Source organism: Orbicella faveolata, unplaced genomic scaffold (genome assembly GCF_042242905.1).
Source record: "Orbicella faveolata isolate gen_17 unplaced genomic scaffold, um_ofav_v1 contig_14, whole genome shotgun sequence".
Classification (NCBI taxonomy): Eukaryota; Metazoa; Cnidaria; class Anthozoa; order Scleractinia; family Merulinidae; genus Orbicella; species Orbicella faveolata.
The window spans coordinates 653,250-676,939 of record NW_028301541.1 but is presented as its reverse complement, the minus strand read 5'-3'; the positions used below and the strand labels follow the sequence as shown (position 1 = coordinate 676,939).

At 37.8% G+C, this 23,690-nt stretch overlaps 1 protein-coding gene and 1 long non-coding RNA gene across 3 annotated transcripts; one reads left to right on the top strand and one right to left on the bottom strand.

Annotated features, from left to right (window-relative positions):
* Window positions 1–3,180: 3,180 nt before the first annotated feature.
* LOC110062711 (uncharacterized) lies at window positions 3,181–8,112 on the bottom strand. Its single transcript, XR_002298147.2, has 2 exons — window positions 6,991–8,112; window positions 3,181–3,224 (listed from the first exon to the last, which is right to left on the bottom strand). It is a non-coding gene; the product is annotated as an uncharacterized LOC110062711 (long non-coding RNA).
* Window positions 8,113–8,193: 81 nt separating this feature from the next.
* Window positions 8,194–13,299, top strand: LOC110062729 (uncharacterized). 2 transcript variants are annotated; one of them, XM_089286120.1, is made up of 4 exons: window positions 8,196–8,508; window positions 9,664–10,015; window positions 10,420–10,473; window positions 10,686–13,299. In XM_089286120.1, the coding sequence occupies exons 1-4, from the start codon at window positions 8,409–8,411 to the stop codon at window positions 10,813–10,815; spliced, it is 636 nt and encodes a 211-aa protein (XP_089142246.1). In that variant the 5' UTR covers window positions 8,196–8,408; the 3' UTR covers window positions 10,816–13,299. The 2 variants fall into 2 exon arrangements, with proteins under 2 accessions (XP_089142248.1, XP_089142246.1); XM_089286122.1 differs by lacking the exon at window positions 10,420–10,473 and having other exon boundaries at window positions 8,194–8,508.
* Window positions 13,300–23,690: the final 10,391 nt, after the last annotated feature.

The following is a 23,690-nucleotide window of genomic DNA, read 5'->3' as shown; positions in this document are numbered from 1 at the left end:
CTGCTTTTTGCTTCAGTGTCTATTTGAAAATTCGGTATGGACACATATCTCGTTTGCCGCATGTTTTATTTCATAGATGAAGGAGGGGTCTTTGTTTTTTCCGGTCCTTTATTCATGGCTCAAGCGGACTGAAGCGTCACGTAAGCTTAATACGTTTCCCGCACGCGCAATGAAAACTAAAACAGGGGAAGTCAAACACATCCGGTAAATTATGCAACCAGGGAAGTCAAACACATCCGGTGGATTATATAACCAGGGAACTCGAACACATCCGGTGAATTATACAACCATGGATTATATAACCAGGGAACTCGAACACATCCGGTGAATTATACAACCAGGGAAGTGAAACACATCCGGTGGCAAAACAAAACCGGAGGAAGCCCAGAGGAGGGCCGAGAGAAGTTTTATTATTACTATTATTACTATTATTATTATTATTATTACTATTATTATTATTATTAATATTATTATTATTATTATTATTATTATTATTATTAACGATTCGCACAGCTATTGATGATATTGAAGCTGGTTTCGTCATTGGCTCCGGGCAACAACAAGTTGCCTAGGGAAGCCAAGAAACACCCCTCGTTTGCTTTTTCTCTTCTTTCTACATCTCCAGCACCTTTATTATTATTATTATTATTATTATTATTATTATTATTATTATTTTTAAAATTTAAAAAAAATTATTATTATTATTATTATTATTATTATTATTATTACGATTGGCCGGTCGATGATATCCCCTCCACCTGTGTATGCGGTGATGCTTTTACAGTGGACCACGCAATGATATACAAGAGAGGTGGGTTCGTTACCCAACGTCACAATGAGCTGAGGGACTTAGAAGCCGAACTCCTGAATATGGTTTGTACCGATGTTGAGATTGAGCCTGTCCTGCAAGACATCTCGGGTGAACAGCTGGGAAGAGGTTCTAATCGAGCTCCAGATGCGAGATTAGATATTCATGCGCGCGGGTTCTGGGAGAACCAACGATCAGCATTCTTTGACGTGAGGGTTTGTCACCCTAATGCTGATTCGTATAGGGACCTAGAGCTCCAACAGATATACCGCAATCATGAGAACGAGAAGAAGCGTCTTTACGCGAGGAGGGTTTTGGATATCGAACAAGGAACTTTTACACCCCTTATTTTCACGTCAACAGGCGGCATGGGAAACGAGTGCCTGCAATACCATTCCAGACTGGCGCAGCTGATCTCCATCAAGAAAGGAGAACATTATGCTAAAACAATCTCCTGGATAAGAGCAAGGACATCCTTCGCTTTACTAAGATCCGCACTAATCTGCCTAAGAGGTTCAAGAGCTAGAAGGAAAGCCTTTTGTGACTTTAAGAACATTGATATTGACGTTGAAACCCAGGAGGGAGCCATTATGTAAACACTGTTGAAATAGGTTTTAATAGTTTATTTCTTTTACTTACTTTTACCTTGTATATACCTTATTTATAAAAAAAAAAAAAAAGTAGTAGTAGTAGTAGTAGTATTAGCATTATTTTTCTCCTTTGATTATTATGTTTATTAGTGGCTTATAAAAAATTACAACTGTAAAAATTCTTAGGACAATATATATGTCAGGGAAATACTAACTTACAAACGAATTACAAATTACACTCATTCCTTATTATTATTATTATTATTATTTATTATTATTATTATTATTATTATCATTATTTTTATTTGCCTTTTTGGCAATAGTTGATCCTTACCTTACTTCATGGCAAGTTTTACAAAAATCTGTATGTGGGAACATTTTTGGCGCGAAATCACAGACAGACTGACACTATAACTGCGCCTGCGTAACTAGTGCCAGTCAAAAAAAAAATCACTCTGACCCGAAGAGTTATTTATTGTTTACTGGGATTTAAATATTGTTTTACAGAAGCAAAAAGAACTATTCAGGAAAATGTGTGAGTATGCGATTTAATTTTGAAGTCAGGGCCATGTCGGGTGAGGCAATTTGTCTTTCAACTTGCAACAAACATTAGGTTGCCCGGTCATTGCCCACAAGAAAAAAAATCACGTGTATTTTGTATCTTTGCTCAGTACGAGTAGCTAGCGCTACATGTATATTGTAAGACAAGTTTCTGTACGTAACATACCCACATTGCAACTTGCTGTGTTTGTCAGTCGTCATCTTTGTGTTGCAAGTTGTAACCAATGGGCCATTGAATTTAATATATAGACCCCTATAGTATATGCACCCCACCCCTCCCGTCCCCCCTCCCCTCCCCCCCACCTCTGATGATAAACAATGGAATTGGTCAGGGGAAGGGCAAATAAATTAGGGCAAGGTCAGATATACAGGAATTCCAAAAGGAAATGAGCACAAAAGAAAAATTGAATTCTTCACTGGTGATTCTTGAGGGGTTAGCCAATTTCTTATGGCTGTCTATAGAGGTTAAGTCATTTGTAATGGATTCCTTGGGGGTTAAGATGTTTAAATTTTCTTTAGGGGTGAGAATGAAAGACTTGAAAAGGCCTGTCCTCAACAGGGCTCAACAGTGGCGGGGGGGGGGGGGGGATATTACATGCAATAGCCCAATATTGCCTTTAACTGACATGTAAAAATAGTGTGACTATCACGATGTGAATATCAAGATGACCCTACCACGGTTTTTGTTCCATAATGCTCTTTTGAGAATTTAGCAATTAGCCCTGTGTTTCGTGTGAAAAACATGTGAGCCATTTAACCTGTTTTTTGTTGTTGTTGTTGTTGTTGTTGTTGTTTGGTTTTGTTTCAGTCGTAAGTCTTTCTAATTACGGTTATCACTCAATTCAAAGAAATAGACATGGCCAAACAACTTAACCATGGAAGTTCAGGATGTCTAGATACAACTTCGTTAACATGAAAGCCACCCTTACATATTAAGGATGAGTATCTCCTTTCCTAATACCAAGATCCTCTCAGTTTTCTCCTGACAACAGAGACCTGGGTATGCCTCTCAATCAACTCTATAAATACCTGCCAAAAACCACCACTTCATTTTTTTAACAACACTTTTATTGTCATTCATGGCGATAAATTGAAGTCGTGTTTTTTACAAGTATAAGTCATGTCCATTTGTGTTTCATTGGTTACTTTACTGAAAGTATTTAGACTTTCATCTTAGTCTTTAAACCACATTTCAGTATTTTTTTCCTTTCTGTTCTGCTCTTTTCAATGTTTGTCTACTCAGCAATGTGCACATGTTCAGCAACCTAGGGGAAAAAGATAATTATACAGATATTAGAAACAGCTGCAGCAACATGCTACGACCAAACCTCTCTCTATGAATGCATATGTGATGCAGAAATCTCTATATTTTTGTCCCAGAAAAAATAGAATTCATTTAACTTGTACCATAACAGTATCACACACTCATATTTATAACAAACACTGAGCTCTGTTCCTCTGATTCCTGTAACCCAGCAATTCCCAGAAGTAATTAATATATAATTTCTCATTACAACTGCAATATATCTTCAAGCAGACAGATGACAAAAATTAAGAAAATCATTCACAAAGTGATATTGTCTTGATTCAAGAGGTTTCACTGTACGGATCTCAATGAAATTAAATTGGCAAGAAAAAAACAACTAAACGCCAAAGTATTATTGAAGATTTTCTAGAACTGAGTGGGTGGAAAGGGGAAAACTGTAGGATTAGGCTGTGTTCAATATCAAGTGAGTGAAAATTTAGTTAGTGATCACTGATTTCCTTTTGATGTAAAAATAAAGGAATTCTCACAACTTATTGAATGAAGAAATAAATATATATTGACCAGTAAAGAGAACAGGTATTTACAATGCAAATAATTGGCTTGATGGCTTAATTTATTCCTTTAAAAGAATAGATAAGATGAACTTCACTGAACTGCCATTCTGCAACCAGTTAGGGTTGGCAAATACGTCTATGTTGATGTGTTTTTTTAAGTTTTGCTTACGTGTACATATTAGTTCTCAGTGTTTTTAGGAATATCAACATACAAGATATGGGAGGTGGATCCCACCTCACACAATCCCCTTAAAATGTATACTGCAGCTTATATTCTTTAAAGTTGGCTTGACACAACATATTAAAAAAATGCCTTATATATATGTAGACATTGTCCACAGTAACTCCCGACACCTTCCCATGACAAAAACTTCATACATACATACATAACATGTACATATTACAATTTTCATCAGCTACCCGTAAGGTTTAAAACATTATGCTCCAATTTTTCACTATGCTAATGTTTGATGCTCAAAAAATCTCACTATCATGCTTGAAAGGTGTCACTATTATGCTTCATTTTGCTCACATAAAAAAGCTTGCCTCTAAGTATTTACCCAGTTAACTCTTATTACACTGAAGCACGAGGTAATCCTCCATAACCCTAGCTTTGTTATTGTGAAATGAGTTTTCTAGAGATGAAAAAAATACTCTGATAAAACAGAAGAGTGTTGAATTAGCAAAATCTGTTGGTATGTGCCGTGTGATTGTGTTAAGTCAAGTGACTGGTGCCCAGATTTCTCTTGGTCTGCCCAAGGCCCTCAACCAGTTTTTGCAGCTATTATTCTGCCATAATACTTGATTCTTTGGCCTCACTATTATGCTCAAAATAATGTCAGCGTAATGTGTGACACTGTATTAACCCCTCGTCTGCCTCTAACATTGTGGGCAAATGTAGTCTTCAACCCCCTCATATCAATTTGCAGCTACTTATTTCCAGCTTTATTACTTCAACTTCAGCTTTGAAATGAGTGGCTTACTAAACTGAGTAAAATAAATGTATGTCATAATAATTACATGTTCATGTATATTCTCCAATCAGTATTAGAGCTTTAAATCAAATTTCGGTTACTTTGAACATTGAACTACATATATTCATACTGCAGGGCTTCAAATAACGGCCAGTCAACAGACAATGTCCAGTCAAAAATAGGTTTTGTCCGGTCCAATCCTTAAATGGCCAGACAATTTGTCCGGCTGTTTATGCTGGTAAGGAAAAATCTAGAGTTTCAAGTTTTAAATATCTAAAGGTTCAATATTATTGGCATTTGTGAAAAAGGAGGGAAAAAAGGCGGATACTTAACTATCAGACCAAGAACTTTTAGTAAATGATTCGTAATAGTCATAAAAATGCCGGCTATTGTTGCAAATTTTCACACAAATGTGATGCTGATTTTGATGTACCATAAGTTCCACTTTTCCTGCATTGAGATCGATGCTCATGTACAATAAATGCTCTGAAAATTTACTTGTTTCATATTTAAACATCATGGGAAGGGGGGAGGGGGCACTTCTATAGCAATAAGACATAATCGATGTTTGTTTGGCCAAAAATGGGATATGTCCAAGCAAAAATAGGTTTGACCACACAATTTGACCAGCACCAGCCAGGAAATTATTTGAAGCCCTGTACTGTATTGTATTGTATTGTATTGTATTGTATCGTATTGTATTGTATTGTATTGTATTGTATTGTATGCCATTAATTCTGTATTGTTTTTTATTATCCAACTGCAGCAAATACCATCGAAATAACAGTACAAATATACAGCAATATTTTACAGTTATTTGTACAGTAGAAAACCTGTTTGCCATACAGTCTCTCCAACTGTCACACTCTCCCTCTTTCATTGACAAATTTATTGACTACAGCAGTTGGATAATAAATCTCTTATTAGATATTTTGGTCTGCATATAGTATCGCTTTTTATTCTATAGACACGAGTGTTTTCCTGGAAAAATATACCACTCATAAAATTCATACGCAACCACATCTGGGACTCAAGTGGCGTATTTTCCATCACCAGTTTGCTGTCTAATATCCTATATTATTATATGGAGAAGAGTGTTTTACTGGGAACTAAACCACTCGTAGATTCCAAACGCCACTTCATCCGGGACCCAAGTGGCGTATTTTCCGTATGTCACCTTTGTGAGTGTCGTATCGTTCAATGATGTCATGATTCCCGCCTTTTGCTTTTGTTGAATTGGTTTCAATATTTAGTCTCCATATAATAAAAAGAACATTACACGTTGGCTTGAAGATATGAATTTTATGTTCTCATGAAAAGAACAATATCTCACTCGTTCGCTTTGCTCACTCATGAGATATTGTTCTTGCCACTCGAACATAAAATTCATATCTTCTCGCCACCATGTAATATCCTCTATATATATTACCATACACCGAAACAAAAGAAAATACCGAATTGTTAACCAAGAGTAAATTTGAACCACAAAATATTCTTAAATGCAAACCTAACAATAGTGGTCTAGTTGTATTGAAATTATTAAATAAGTGCACTGTATCCTTGCAGAACTGTTATGATGAGTTGTGCTGCTGTACACATCCTAAAGTAGGTTGTGATATCAATAGCAAAAGTCTGGCCTGCAGACTTTTTTAAATTCTCTAACGTCAAATCAGTAAAAACTTTTTTTAACAGTGTTTTTTTTGAGGAAGAAGGAGTTTGGGTATAGTTTAGCCTGGTAGGACTCCAGGTCAGCCAATTTGATCTCACTTGCAACTCTCTGTTGTGTACCCACCCCCCCCCCCCCCCCCCGGCCCCGCCGCGCTGTGGGTCCTCTGCAATCCCTTGTCTTTTGGAAATCAAGAACGAACATTGTACAATTGAGGTCTGCGTTAAATCAATTTTCTGTCTTAGAAACTGCATTGACCTCAAAAGAGGGGAGATCGGCTGAAAGCGGTATCTGTAGACTCTGTGCCATCTCAACAGACTGGTATAATAAAGAAAAGCATTATTCATCGCGATCGGGTTACATGTATTTGGCCTTTCCGTGATAAATCGCCCGTATACGAACCAGAAAATGCAACGATCTCAACAAAATTAGAGTGAATTGCAGAATGGGAGCTCTCGCAAAATTCTGTGATGAAAATTTAACCACTATATTCACACAGATTGCGTGAGATCGATTCCGACATTTGCGATGTGTACATGTTAAACCTTCCAAAATCCATTGCACTCCTACCTGAACCAAGAGGCTGACACGGTACAAAAACGAAAATCCGCGTAAATGTTGCATAAACATCCTTTCTTTTTGAAAACTTAGGTCTAGACTGACGACAAATCCGGTAAATTCACTTCTGTTGACAAGTCCGATTTCGTTATGGAAAACTGTGCGCCCTACTGCCCTTCAGGGCTTTGTACGGTGGGGACGCCACATGGGCGCATTTGTTTATATACTCCTAGGGGTCGAATTTCTTGACATGCAACTCAATATATTGTACACCCTCCCAGAGAAACGATGCCCCTGACCTTAATTTCCAGACTTTCACTTTTCGAAAAGATATTGCTTGGTTTAATGTTCCGTTAGTGAATATTTGTCAGTTTATTATGATAAGCTGTATTGCTCAACGTTTTTAGCTCCAACACCACAGAATAGCCTTGCTTCATAAACAGTCTCCCCGCCCCTCCCCCGGCAGTATAGCGAGGATTTTGTGACGCTTCCGGCTGTACCGTAGACATAAGGTCTGAAAACCCTGCTCCGAGGGGGAGAGGGGTACTCCCTGTTGTGTACTAAAATGCACGAAAATGGTAGCCTACTATAAATCAGAGTGTTCCTCCCCTCCCCACCCAAAGGACAAATCTGTCAGTTATTTTTTTTTTAAATATGATAATTATGCAACAAAGCCTTGCCCGACAGGCGTACAAAATGCACACGAGCTTATTTTCATGATTCCCAGAAAATGATTTGACAAAGATAAACGACATTAAAAATAACAGCTAGCTAATTAAATCATGAAAAAAGAACCCTCGCCTTTAAAAGCTATAAACAAAATTTATTATATCGAGAAGTTTACCGGAGTCCTGTGGTCAGGACGAGCCCTGACGTTTCCTGGCAAACATATCTGACTCGTAATTCGTCTATACTTGAAAGCCGATTGTTTTTTAAACCAAACATAGTTAAATGTTAAACATAGCCACTTACATAAAAATAAACTTATACAAGCTTAACAGAAGCTACATGATCTTCTTCCGGTCAGACATCAGTTATTTTGGGGAGCATATTTTTCACGCAGGTACTTGGTGCGTCAGTACAGTGGGATCTTGTAACATGTTTATTTTTTCTCGGCAGAGCAGAACGTCGTAAATCAACGAAACTTAAAACCAAAATATGTGTTTAAGAGTTGACCTAATGGCCTTATGAAGCTAAAATTTGATATGCGAGCCGTCTGATGTTATGTTGTGACGTTGACAGGAACTCTGAAGGGAAGTGCTACTCCTCTCAAAATATTGACTTATAATCAACGAAGAGGGATTAATATCAGTCTTTGCTTGCACGCTAGAAGTTATTTCGTGTTGGTGTTTAAGCGACAGGCAGCTTCATGTTAAACACCGATTTCAGGGCTTAAAAATTGCCCCCCTTAGTCGAAGTGTATACCAACAATGTCGCTCTACACCAACATTTCAGCAACTCTCTTAGTGATGTCGATTCTTTTCGCTTCCTCGCGGTCAGGATCATTTAGGAATAGAACGAAAATTTCAGGTAGGAACGGAAGATATTTTAGCCATTTTATAAAGCAGTGTTTGTGCGTGTCTTCGACCTGCTGAAAGAGATCAGTTTAACTGACTTACTACTCACAGCTTACGTCAACGATTGTTGAACACAATGCGGGACCTCACGTCTAGATCTACATTTAGCTACTCTAACTTGTATTTGTATCGATTAGTTCTGACTTTTGATCGCACAAAATCGTTTCTTTTTTCACTTAACATCACTTAAACAAAAGCTCCAGAGAGTTGTCTAATCATTATTTATATCGGATTCGAACTACATGAATATTTGACGGAGTGGTATTAGACTGAAATATGGTTATAGATTTGCCTCAGTTTTTAGTCTGTCAAGGAGAGTAATTTGATGTGGAAGTCAGCACGTGCTTGTTCATTTAGCAATAACCGGTAATTGCGCATTATTCTTGTTTTGACTTTTCAGTTTGTGTTCATTGTTTTATGACATCTTCATATCCGGATCCCTCGAAACAAAAGCTCATACACACGCGCTTGTAAATAATTGTATTTCCGCTGGAATTAAAAACACGCGTCATAATATTTAACGATATTACTCAATCTAAGGAGAGAAAATATATAAATATTAGCCAAACGTGCCCTAAAACGACCCTAAAACTAGTACAGGGTGATTTTTGTATTTAACTAAGGGTAAAATCAAACATTATGTTGGCCTAATGCAACAAAAGTATATTTTATACTGGCAAAATAACATGCAACACTGTAATATACTAGAATTTTTAAACACCCTCCTTATTTAGGCCTAACAATCTAAGCGAAAGAAAAGAACTAGTGAAATTTAGGATAGGCAATTACAAGCTAAGGATTGAGACTGGTTGATATGATCAAATTCCAAGGGTTAACAGGCTCTGCCCTACTTGTGAATAGTAATCAAATTGACAGAATAGTGATCATAAAGAAACACTTTGATTTAGTTAAGTGCTTCGCTGAAGTAAATATATCCGTAGTGTGTATATGTGCAAGCTTTTACTTTAAAGGTCAGGTAGTTTAAGATAGATTAAATCTAGAATTCGAAAACGTCACGCAAAAAAGTCCTTTACAAAAAAGTACAAGTATTTGTTAAAAAAATTGATCAACGGTAATCAGCAAAAGTAATAATTCTTCTTTCTTTTAGAAAAGGAAGCCCTGCCAACCTCGTCAACCCCAACACATGTAAACAATGGAACTACAAACACCAGACCAAGCTTACAAAGTACAACATCAACTTTACCACAGTCTACTCAAAAAACAAAAAAACCAAACAATTTTACAACAGTATCTCCTACAGAGGGAACTTCCAAACCATTAAGAACAGCAGTAACTGCACCGGTATCGAGGGAATCAGTCACGAATAGTACCAGTCCTCGTGAGAAAAGCGCGCAAAGAGTTGAAAAGCGTAGTACAGTACTGGTCGTGACCATTGTGTTACCATTTTGTCTGTTAATGGTCGGAATTGTTGTAGCTGTGTTTTTTGTTCGCTGGAAAAGGTGAGCCACTTTTGTTTGAGATTTGAAACACTTCCCGGTTAAGGTAATAATAAAGATGATGACAACGACGATGAGAGACTTCAACTGCCAAAGACTTACTTTCCCTGAGCGATCAAAATATATTTCTCTTTGCAAGATCAAAAAACTCTCAAGTAAACAAGTGATTTCTAAAACCGAAATCTCGTAACGAGAATAAATATATACTTAGGGCTTACTACTTACTAACCACCAAGTGGTTACTATGACATTAGGTTCGTTTGTTCACGACCTCCTGAACCGTGTTGGTAGAGTGACTCCGTACAACAATTTACGACACAAAAGCTGTGCCTAGAGCTCATACCCGCAAACATAACATCTCCGGCTGTGACGGGAGATTATATTATGATGGTTTCTTCTTGTCGTAGAATTAAGAAGATGAAACAAGGATTTCAGGAGGAAATGGCTGTCATTTGTCTACAGTAGGTTCTTACTTTACATGCATTCAAAGAGACAGATTAGAAACATTTCAGAAAATTTAAACAGTGACGAAGATGTTAACGCTTTTCCTGCATTTAGTAACTAATTTAAGATAAACTAAATCTAAGGCTGAAATTAGAAAGCTCTTGAAATTGTCAAGAAGCTAAAAATTTCCTATGCTGACTTCTAACAGTGAGATTTGTTTGTTGTTTAGTGACGAACTGGCTTCAGAGGCGCTGTATTCTTCATGGAAGCCTTTCATGGACGGCAATGACAACAACAAAGTCAAACTAGTCATTGAAACCCAGCCTAGTAATGTGTCACCCACGGCGACAAACTCTTGATCATCATTTGTCTACCGGCTTCTCTCATTCTTTTGTTTCCCGTCATCTCAAAAGACCTGGAATGCAGCCTGGAGATACGGCTTTTATCTTGTATTTGTAGAATGACTCAGCGTGTTCTGTTGATCATACGCGACTATGATTGGTTCTCGTATGTCAATTCTTGATTTGTTTACCTTAAAAAATACTTTATTATATATGGTTTAGACTTCAATCCTTTAGAGTGTCTACTTAAACAATGAGACTCCTCGCCAGAACTTTCTATGAGCAATAGTTAACTCGCCTGCGCCTCATTGATTTCATCAGGAACCCATGACCCATGGGCTCCTGTCCTCGTAGAATCTCGAGCTTGTGTTGTCTAATTACTTAATACACTGTGCAATATAATGTACAATTACTCACTTCTGTTTTTGTTGTACTTCTCATTGGCAAAAGATAACGTTTGAAAAGCCGATTTTTTTTACACCGTATAAAGATTTTCAGTTCAATTAATCGGACAACATTAAGGCGGTGCAATCTCGTTTCAAAAAACATTCTCTGCTAAACCGTCTGTACTTTAACGTTTATTCGCTTTAAAGTTCCACTTCTTTCTCAAGAAATCCGAGTACACTCTAAACACATATAAAACAAAGTATTCACCAACTGCAATCGAAAACAAGGTTTTCGTTCAATAGAGTACACATAAACAGCATCCACTTGTCTAATAAATTAAGCATTGTTTTCAAATTATCGTTGCTTTAACACCGGCAAAGTGGTTGTATTGTTAATCGACGTGTTAGAAATAGTCTCTGTTTAATCAAAAGATTTCACTAGCTTCCTGTTGGTAACAGTTATTTCGAAGCAGATTTACTGTAACCCTTTTCACTATAAATGGTTCTCTAACTTTTCACCAGTTATTCTAGAGAATACAGTAGCAATCTGAATCGTTTCAGATTGCTTTAAGTCAATTAATCAGATTTACATAAGAAAAAGTAATTTCTGCAATAAATTGTCGTTTTCTTTACGGAATTCTCTGAGTACAAAGTGTTATTGGTATCGTATAATACAGTTTCTTACAAAAGTCAAGAGAGTCAACGCTGATCCTACATATATTAACAAGGCTTTTAGAGTAGCGCTGTTTCTCTCCTTTAACTCTTTGTGTGCCCTTGCAAACTTTCATCGATGAACTGACGACGGAAAGCTTCGACTGATTGACAAGCAAGCGTGGGTGCGACTTTTTACAGCAAAAAACGGCGACAGACGCTCAACAACATCAATAGATCATGAATTTATCAAGGACGGAAAATTGCGCGAGCGTAAGTGGTATTAAATCAGGGCACGTACAAAAGAAATATGCTCTGAACTAAAAACAATTACGCTTGCTGATCATACACTAGTTCGATTCCGTTCTCGCTCGAGTAACTTTTCCTGTTTCGGTGCCAGTAGATTCATCTGTTGTGTGGAATGTTGTTTAAGGTTGTGCAGCAGACTGAATTGTTTAATAAATGCATGTTTTAATATTATTATTACTAAGTATCTCTGTTACTACCAAGACAGTATAATGTCTTGTCTAGGCATATCCAGTCAGTTTCTGTTCCCAGCGGCTGAAGCGACCCGTGGCCCGTGACCCCTGACCCGCAGCTTACGTGGTGGTAAAACAAACAGCAAATGAAAATCATCAGTTTTCTTTCACTTGGCTTTGTAAGACTTTACTTTCTTCTACTTCTATATCAGAAATAAAAAGACCTGCAACAAGATAAATAAGTTGCCATTTCATTTGGCTTTGTAATTCAGACGTACTATTTCAAAAACGAGTACGAGGGTTTCATCAGGTTTCCGAACGCAAGAAACATTTGAAACCACGAGGCCTGCGGCCTCGTGGTTTTATTGTTTTCGAGCGTTTGGCAACCTGATGAAACCCGAAGCACGATTTTTTTGAAATTACTTCTCCAACAAAGAAAATTAGTTTAAATTATCATTTGAGTAAGTTTTCTCAATTCAAATGTTATATTTGAGACGTGAAAATGTGATTCTATCACCTAATTGTTGCTCCGTGACAATTTTTGAATATTCATCAATGTCACGTCGTTACCTAGCTGTTTGTCAGTTCTGAGCGAGCAAGTTCCTTCGCAAAGCAAATGGCAGAGTACAGATTTAGACCTCCTAAAACTCGCGAAGAAGAGGAAAAGTGTGTGGCCAGCGCTATTCCGAGGTAACGCGTGCGTCTAGTCTGTTAAATGCAGGGGTAAATAGTAAATCAATACGCCTTAGAACTGGGAATTTCTAACGTTAGTGCCATTTTAGGTCGGAAGTGTGCAGCAAGGTTGAAAGCGAACCAAAAGACGAGGTCGCCATTATTAAGCGAGAATGTAAATTTAGAAAAAGAATGGCCCTTTCTGTTTTGAGGAGTTTAATAACTGTACCGTTGCATTTAACGTCAGCAATAAATGATTTAGGTTTAAAGTTTGTTTTGTAAAATGTGTGATTAAATAAAGTTGTTTATCGCCATGTGTTTCCCTTGCTTTATCAATATGCAGATTAAGAAAATTTGCATCCGTGTTTGAAATTATTTCAAACATGGTCGTGGTTTTCAACTCATTTTTCATTGGGTTTCTAAACCCATCCACCTGACCAGATAAAAAGCCGGAGCGGTAAATCTGTTATTAAGCAAAAAGCAAGCAGGGCCATACCCAGTAGTTAAGTGTAAGGAGTCCACAGCTAGATACGTACTTTTTTATTTTTTTCTTAAAATACCTTTTTTGCCTAAGATACCTTTTCTTGGGTAATACACGCTACGCACCAAATGTCTTCGAGGACACGTTTAAAACACGCGAGGAAAAAGATGTCTTTTGAAAACACTTTTCCGTGAGCTTGTTCCAGGTGGGCGTAAATGTTTTTTTTATGAAAATCTTGCTTGATACGGTCGAGGGCAGATATTTCGAAGAAAAGCGCACTTAATATTATATCTATTAAAACCTAACTTAATGCACCTGAGGATAGATATTTTAAAGAAAAACACACCGCGAGTATGGTGAAGGGACTAATATTCACTACTTATTCTGCGAAACATGAAATGAAAATTTCGAATTTCTAGGGACATGTTTTGTTTTGTATTTCTTAGCAGACATTTCAGTTGTTGGTGGAACGCGGTTTAAACAAAGCAACGTCCACCTTCTCCTAAAAGGTTAATTAAACTTTTCAATCCCATCTTAAAGAACTTTGATCTTTAGTTGTCTCATACACTCAAACGACAGTTTACACTGTTAGAGTACAACTGAACAAAGTTATCAATTTAGCACAGAAATGACCAGAGGTTGGGGGAGACTGAGTAGATATTGCAGCATTTCATCGTTGTTGTTTGATTGTGCTTGTTGGATACGAGACTCTTGTTGTCTGTCTATCATCTGGTATTCAGTACGCGTTCGTAGAATAATTGTTAAATACGCCATGCTTGATAGTCTTGATATAAGATTTTTGTCGTCAGTAAAGACAAAAGTATTTCAAGCCACACATGGTTGATGAACATTTCAGAAAACCGAGATTGGTTCAGTATTTTTTCGTACACCCAGTGATCTGCACTACACTTTGTATACAAAATGGAGGTCATCAGGGTCCTCAGTTCCTTATTATGTTGATGCTTAGTGCTGTTAATTGCAGGTGGTGATTTCCGCAAGACTAAAGCCGATGTAGTTGTTCTTATTCAAGAACGATCCTAAAACAATTTCAAAATCGACGAGACGACAGAAAAGGCGACGACACAGCAAAGGTGATTTTTACTTGTATTTCATTACCGATGTGCATGGCTATTTGAAGGTATTCAATAATTGACATGAATACTGTTCAAGGTTTGAAATTTAAGGGTAGAATGTTACAGATTTTAAGACCTTTTGCACTGTACAAACCCTACGAGTTAGCAGATCTCAAGTATTAAATTCTGTTATTCACAAATGGTTAGCCATTGCTTTCATTTTTTTCTACTTTAAATTTCAACAACTGTCAAGATTCTAGTGGTATTCTCAGACAGCAAAGCGGAATATGGAGGGGGTGCGAGTCGAAACATTATGGACACCTTCAGGCTTGAGAAAGCTGAAAAACTGCTGAGAGTCAACAACAACGTCAAAATAGTTGGACCCTTATTCCCAACAGTGACAAAACAGAACGAATACAAGAGCTAAAAGGCATCGTCACTGAACCAAATGATGTCTTAGAAGATGATTTTACTTCCAGCAACCTTAACAATATCGCAGATCTCAGTGAAACGATTTGTAAGCTGTCCAGGTAACATTGAATTATATTTTAATTATGTCAATTAATTAGCGCAATACAAACTGCTCAAGATGACACAAATTATTTTATGAAAAGTAGAAGAAAATCCAGGACAGAAGCTTTGATATAAAAATTAATGTGTAGACTGCTCTCGATACAATTCTAACGGTAATTTTTCTAAGGTGTGCAGAAGTTGCATTATTATTTAACAACGCGCGATGTTCTTTTTTCTCGCTTGGTAAGAGGGCTGAATGTGCTCTTTCGAATTTTTCGTTTGCATGGCTGTACCGCCACATTCCAAATTTTAACCCTTTGTTTTTCCCAGAAGAATGCGTCAGTATCCTTACTCGTTTTCAATTTGACCATTTCCAAAATAGAAATATATTCCTGCCAAATAATTCATTTTGAAAGGAAACCAACACCAAGGACATGTTGCATATATATTTGCCGTTAAAAATCGTAACTCCTGTGAATCAGCCGTAACTCAACTCAACAGTTTGTTTAAGCAAACAGAGTAACGCTATGTTATATTCTGGCTGTTGTCTAAGTTGTGGTAACTTTTGGTGAAATATTTACTCCTCTGCAAGCGAGCAGTGCGATGGAATTAATTTCCATTTCAGTTATAGCGAAATAGGATGGAATGTCATCAATCCGGCTAGACGGGCCACGAAAATCTGGCCATATTTATGCGTTGACCGTATTAATTAAAGTGCTTCTTTAAATCAGAAAATAAGAAAATGACTGACCTAGAATAAAGTGGCTGTCATATCAAGGTGAGCGTGTTAAGGAGGTGGCCGTAAGGCAGGGTTTTACTTTAGAAGAGATTCTTGTGTAGTCTATCAACTTTCAGTGGCGGTTGCTACATTCATAATCATTTTGAATATTTCAACAGTTACATATACACAATTGAAGGAGACATTTGTTAACAACAAATGCAATCTGAAAGTTAGGATTCAAGGACAAGGGGACAAACAAACTGAAGACAACAACAGAGATGCAAGGGTATGTCAAGTACAGGGTGTTAAAATAATTGCTGTTGATCTCGCTGTACAGATTTGGCTTATATGCTGCATATAGTATGTGCATAGAGTAGATAACACCCAAGTCTGTTTACAGTTGCAACTTACCTAAACCTGATAAAAGGGGATATGTATACTACTAAAACTCTGGCCTTCCTCAGGAGTGATCATTTTCTTTCCCAAGCCCCAGCGTGTGTCGCTTCTCTCTCAAAATGGTCTAATTGAGTGCTAATTTGTTGCAAGTGGTAACAAAAGAAATATCCCTGAATTTAAAATGTTAAGAGATCAAGAATGACTCATTTGATTGAAATAGCACAACCTAGTGCAACACAGCAGAGAATATAATACGGAAATATCTAAGCAGGGCACATGCCTAACGTAGCATTTTATAACCCAACTTAATAACACATAAGAGAAAACAGCTAGCACAACCAAGCGCTACACAGCAGAGAATAGGGGAAAATATCTCAACATGGAACAACGTAGCATTTTATGACGCAACATAAAAACGCATAGGAGAAAACAGCACAACCTAGCTAAACACAGCAGAGAATAGGGGCAAATAATCTCAACATGGCACAACGTACCATTTTATAACCCAACCTAAAACACATAAAAGAAAGCGGGACAACCTAACTAAACACAGCAGAGAATAGGGGAAAATATCTCAACATAGCACCATGCACGTAGCATTTTATAAACCAGCCTAGAAACACATAAGAGAAAACAGCACAAAGTAGCGTAACATAAAAGACAAAACGTGACATAATCTAGAACTTTATAGCCCAACCTAAAAACACATAGGAGAAAACAACACAAAGTAGGGCAACACAGCAGAGAATAGTTGAAAATATCTCAACCTGGCGTAATCTAGCACTTTATAACCCGACCTAAGAACACACAGGAAAAAACAGCAGAAAGTAGCGCAACATAGCAGCGAATAAAGGAAGGTATCTCAACGTAATATAACCTAGCACTTTTTAACCCAACCTAAGAACACACAGGAAAAAAAACAGTACAAAGTAGCGCAACATAGCAGACAATAGGGAAAATATCTCAACGTGACTCTACATAGCACTTTACAACACAACCTAAAAACACAGCAGAAAACAGCACAAAGCAGTGCAACATAGCAGAGAATAGAGGGAAATATCTCAACGTGACATGACCTAACATTTTATAACCCAACCTAAAAACACATAGGAAAAAACAACAGGAAGTAGTGCAACATATCAGAGAATAGGGGAAAATATCTCAACATGACATAACCTAGCACTTTATAACCGAACCTAAAATCACAGAGCAGAAACAAGCGCAACATAGCAGAGAATAGTTGAAAATATCTCAACGTGACGTAAAACACATAGGAGAAAACATAACAAACTAGCGCAACAAAGCAAAGAATAGGGGAAAAGATCTTAACGCGACTTAACCTAGCACATTATAACCCGACCTGAAAACACATAAGAGAAAACAGCACAACCTAGCTAAACAAAGCAGAAAATACAGGAAAGTATCCTGTCATGGCACAAAGTAGCATTTTGTAACCCAACCTTCAAACACATAGGAAAAAAGACACAACTTCGCCAAACACAGCAGAGAATAGGGGATATCTCAACATGGCACAACCTAGCACTTTATACCCCAACCTAAGAAAACATAAGAAAAAAGTAGCGCCACATAGAAGAGAATAGACGAAAAGATCTCAACCTGACATTACCAAGCACTTTGTAACCCAACCTAAAAACATATAGGAGAAAACAGATTCAAGTAGCGCAAAATAGCAAAAAATAAGGAAAAATATCTCAACGTGACTTAAGCTAGCACTTAATAACGCAACCTGAAAACACATAGCACAAAACAGCAGAAAGTAGCTCAACATAAAAGACAATGGAACAAAATATCCCGACACGGCCATACGTAGCATTCTATGACCCAACCTTAAAACTACTAGCAGAAAACAACAAAACTTTGGGACAAATAGCACAAAATAGGGTCCAATATCTCAGACATGCATCCACGATTGATTGCTCTCCCTCCAAATTCCTTCGTTATTTACATGGCATGCATCTTATTAAACCAGTTCTATATGGTCATACGTTGCATTCTATAACCCAACCTTAACACTACCAGAAAAAAAGAGAAAAACTGTGGAGAGAATAGATATATGTTATTGGCCGGCCGGGAGGTCCGTATAGGAAAAAACTGTGACCGAGGTCTTGAAAATGCTGCCCGAGGGCGCAGGCCGAGGGCAGCATTTTCAAGACCTCGGTCACAGTTTTTCACTATACGGACCGACCCTAAGCCGGACAATGACATGTTTATCTTTTTTTCTTACGGTAAATTGGCTTACAAGTGGGTTTGTTTACGTAACTTTGTCATTGAATTGGCTTACGCGCCGTGCAGAAACCAATATCCTAAAAAAATCTAACTAGCGAACGAGCGAGTAACTCAGATACTAGACAAGGTAAGATGTATTAAAGAACAGATTTATTTCGAACTACTTTATGTTAGTGGCATTTAGTTCACCAATTAGGTTCTCCAAAAGTGTTTTTCCGGTGTGAAATTTCATGCAAAGATTCAAGTTGTACTACAAAAACAATTTCAGTCATTCGTTGCGAATCACTCGAAATCAGAGCTTTCTGCCGTAAATTGAGTAGCAGATAGCGAGGAAATTCGTTAAGTGTATACCACAGAAATTCTCTCAAATACAGCAACTATCGGAGAGGTAACCTCGACTGAAATTGAGTCATTTTTTAATTAAAATTGTATAGAGAGAGACACGCAGGATTATGCGCCATTACAGCGCCGAGCTACAAACAGCCAAACAAACTCTCACAACTTCAATTGAATTTACTTACAGTGACTTTCCTTGCCATTTAAAGGTGAATAGAGATAAACTTGCGTTGATTAATCGTCGATGGAAGGGTAAAAAGAGCGAAAAATTGACGATTACCGCTAATTCGTGCACGAAAATAGATCAAATCGACAGATTCCGCCCGCTGTGGCGGTCCGGATGAGAAAATTCCGCCCGCTCCCGGAACCAATCAGATTACAGGATTTGTTGAATTGCGCCCGCTCACGAGCTGAGAAAAAGATAATGTCCAATATGTAACTATGGCCATAGGTACCATTCTATGACCCAATCTTAAAACTACTAGCAAAAAACAGCATAACTTTGGGAAGAATAGCACAGAATAGGGTCTGTAGCTAACGCTAAGCCACAAGTGACACTTGGGTAATTTCCCGAGCTAACTAGCGCGCGTTCCCAAAAACCACGCGCGTTTGCAAAAATGTGATGCGAACGTCAGATTTAGAGCAGTCAAAATTGTCTTGCTAGTTTTGTTCTAGGATGGAGCAATTTCCTTAGATTCCTTTAGATTTCGACCAGTCCATTACCCTCGTCGCTGGACAAAGGTAATTTGTAGCTCAGTTTCGTTCTGTTTTTATTGTGCTTTCGTAAGATTTTGGTGTATTTCGTCGAGACAAGCCGACTCGCAAACGGTTCGTTTTCTCATCGATTTCTTTGTCGTGTATTACTTTCTAGTTTTGCACTTTCTGTAACCTGCTGAGGATATTAAAAGGAAGTTGTAATTCTGCTGGCATTGTGATACTGAATTGTTTGGATCGAATTTGGACCTATTTGTCGTGCGATAGGTCCCCAATAACAGGTTCCAATACATCAGTATGACTATATGTTGCATTCTATAACCTAACCTTAAAACTACTAGCAAAAAAAAGCAACTCTTTAAGACAAATAGCAGAGAATAGGGTCCAATATGTCAGTATGATCATACGTAGCATTCTATAACCCAACCCTACAACTACTAGCAAAAAACAGCAAAACTTTGGGACAAATAGCAGACAATAGGATCCAGTATGCCACAATAGCCATATGATATATTCTACACTCCAACCTTAAAACTACTAGCAAAAAACAGAAAGAATTTAAGACAAATAATAGAGAATAGGGTCCAAACCCTAATTATGACCATACGTAGCATTCTATAACCCAACCCTAAAACTACCAGCAAAAAACAGCCACCCCATGCCACTATACCTACACGTAGAATTCTATATGACCGAACCTTAACACTACTATCAAAAAATAGCAAAACTTCGGGACAAATGACAGAGAATAGTGTTCAAAATGTCACTATAGCAATACTTAGCATTCTCTAATCCAACCTTAAAACTACTAGCAAAAAACAGCGAAACTTTGGGATAATGTCATGTATTTGGTTTATTTCGATCGAAGCACATGGAACAAAATGCACATAAGTGCGCATGCTCATAATGTCAACCGCTGGCTCAATACACTACAGATAAATAACAGGCAATGGTGCCCAAATTTTATGTATGATCAGACGTAGCATTCTATGAGCCAACATTAAAACTACTAGCAAAAAACGGAGAAAATTTCGCACAAATAACAGACAGTATGGTCCTAACCCTACCTTTGCCCATACCTACCATTCTCTAAGCCAACCTTAAAGCTGCTAGCAAAAAAAAGCAAAAATTTCAGACAAATAGCAGAGAGTAGGGCCCAATGTCTAGTCATGACCATACGTAGCATTCTATAAGCCAACCTTAAAACTATTAACAAAAAACAGCGAAACTTTGGACAAATAACAGCCAATAGGGCCCAAACCCTAGGTTCGACCATAAATAAGATTCTATAAGCCAACCTCAAAACTGCTAGCAAAAACAAGAAAAACTGTGAGACAAATACCAGACAATGGGCCCTAAACCCTAGGTATGACCATACCTAACATTCTCTAAGCCAAACTTAAAACTACAAGCAAAAAACAGCAATATTTAACACAGCCAATAGAGACTAAACCCTAAGTGGGACTATAGGTAGCATTCTATAAGCCAACCTTAAAAATACTAGTAAAAAACAACGAAACTGACGGTTAAATAACAGAAAATAGAGCCCAAAACAATAAATATGACCATACATACCATTTTACAAGCCAACCTTACAACTGCTAGCAAAAAACAGCGCCATTTTTGCACAAATAGCAAACAATAGTGTTTAGACCCTAGTTATCACCATACGTACCATTTTATACGCCAACTTTATAAGTACTACCAACAAAGAGCAAAATTTTAAAAACAAATAGCAGACAACAGGGGCCAAACCCTACGTGTTCCACTACTTAGCATACTATAACCCAACCTTAAAACTATGAGCAAAAAAGGCGACATTTTGGGATAAATACTTCACAATAGGGCTTAAACCCTAGGTATCACCATACCTAGCATTCTAGGAATCCACCTTAGACGTGCTAGCAAAAACCAGCGAGACTTTGGGACAAATAGCAGACAATAGGGCCGAAACCCTAAGTATCACCATTCGTAGCATTCTAGAAACCAACTTTACAACGCCTAGCCAAAAACACCGAAAATTTGGGACAAATGGCACACAATAGGGCCCAAACACTAGGTATCACCAATCGTAGCATTCTAGAAGCCAATCTTAAAACTACTGGCAAAAAACAACAAAACTTTCGGACAAAGAGCAGAGAATACGGCCCAAACCCTACCAATCACCATTCGCAGATTTCAAGAAGCCAACCTTAAAACTACTAGTAAAAAAAGAGCTAAACTTATGGGGAAAATAGCAGACAATAGAACCCAAACCCTAGCTATCATCATTCTTAGCATTCTAGAAGCCAACCTTAAAACTACTATGGCAAAAAATAGCGAAATGTTCGGACAAATAGCAGACAATAGGGCCCAAACCCTAGCTTTCACCATTCGTAGCATTCCAGAAGCCAATAATTAAACTACTAGATAAAAAGAGCGAGACTTTGGGACAAATAGCGGACAATAGGGCCCAAACCCTAGGTATAACCATTCGTAGCATTCTAGAAGCCAACCTTAAAACTACCAGCACAAAACAGCGAAAGTTTGGGACAAATGGCAGACAATAGGGCCCAAACCCTAGGTATCCCCATTCCTAGCATTCTACAAGCCAACCTTAAAATTATTAGCAAAAAAACCGAAACTTTGCAAAAAAATAGCATGCAATAGGGTACAAACACTAGGTATTACCACTCCTAGCATTCTACAAGCCAACGTTAAAACTACTAGCAAAAAGAGCGAAACTTTGGCACCAATAGCAGACAATAGGGCCCAAACCCTAGCTATTACCATTCGTAGCATTCTAGAAGCGAACCAAATTACTAACAAAAAAAAGCGAAACTTTGGAACAACTAGCACACAATAAGATCCAAACCCTAGGTATCACCATTCGTAGCATTCTAGAAATCAACCTTAAAACTACCAGCACAAAACAGCAAAGCTTTGAGAAAACTAGCAGAAAGTAGGGCTCAAACCCTAGGTATAACCATTTGTAACATTCTAGGTATAAACTTTGAAACAAATAGCAAACAATAGGGCCCAAACCCTAGCTATCACCATTCGTAGCATTCTAGAAGTCAACCTTACAACTACTAGCAAAAAACAACGAAACTTTGAGACAACTAGCAGAGAGTAGGGCCCAAACCCTACTTATTACCATTCGTAGCATTCTAGAAGCCTACCTTACAACTACTGGCAAAACACAGCGAAACTTTGGGACAAATACCGAACAATAGGCTCCGAACCCTAGCTATCACCATTTGTAGATTTCAAGAAGCCAACCTTAATACTACTAGAAAATAACAGCGAAGCTTTGCGACAAATACCAGACAACAGGGCCCAAACCCTACGTATCACCATTCGTAGCATTCTAGAAGCCTACCTTACAACTACTGGCAAAACACAACCAAACTTTGCGACAAATAGCAGACAATAGAACCCAATCCCTAGCTCTCACCATTCGTAGATTTCAAGAAGCCATCCTTAAATTTACTAGCAAACAACACCGAACCCTAGTTATCACCATTCGTAGCATTCTAGAAGCCAACCTTAAAACAACTAGCAAAAAACAGCCAACATTTAGGACATATAGCAGAAAATAGAGCCCAAACCCTACGTATCACCATTCGTAGAATTCTAGAAGCCAACCTTAAAACTACTAGAAAAAAACAAGGAAACTTCCAAACAAATAGCACACAATAGCGCCAAACCCTAGCTATCACCATTTTAGCATTCTAGAAGCCAACCTTAAAATTACTAGCAAAAAACAGCGAAAGGTTGGGACAAATAGGAGAGAATAGGGCCCAAAACCCTAGATATCACCATTCCTAGCATTCTAGAAGCCGACCTCAACAGTACTAGCAAAAAGCAGCGAAACTTTAGGACAAATAAGAGACAAAAGGGCCCAAACCCTACCTATCACCATACTTAGTATTCTATAAGCCATCCTTAAAACTACTAGCAATAAAACAGCGAAATTTTGCGACCAATAGAAGACAATAGGACTTAAACCCTAGCTATCACCATTCGCAGCATTCAACAAGCCAACCTTAAAACTGCTAGCAAAAAACAGCGAAAATTTGGGCCAAATAGCAGACAGAAGGGTCGAAACCTAGCTATCATTATTGGTAATATTCTAAAAGCAAACCTTAAAAGTACTAGCAAAAACCAGCGAAACTTTGGGGAAAATAGCAGAATACAGGGCCCAAAACCCTAGCTATCACCACCATTCGTAGCATTCAAGAA

Coding starts and splice junctions, on each gene's coding strand:
- LOC110062729 (XM_089286120.1), top strand. CDS start 8,409: ATGTCGCTCTACACCAACATTTCAGCAACTCTCTTAGTGATGTCGATT. Junction 10,016..10,419: donor TTTTTTGTTCGCTGGAAAAG/GTGAGCCACTTT, acceptor TTCTTGTCGTAG/AATTAAGAAGATGAAACAAG. Junction 10,474..10,685: donor ATGGCTGTCATTTGTCTACA/GTAGGTTCTTAC, acceptor TTTGTTGTTTAG/TGACGAACTGGCTTCAGAGG.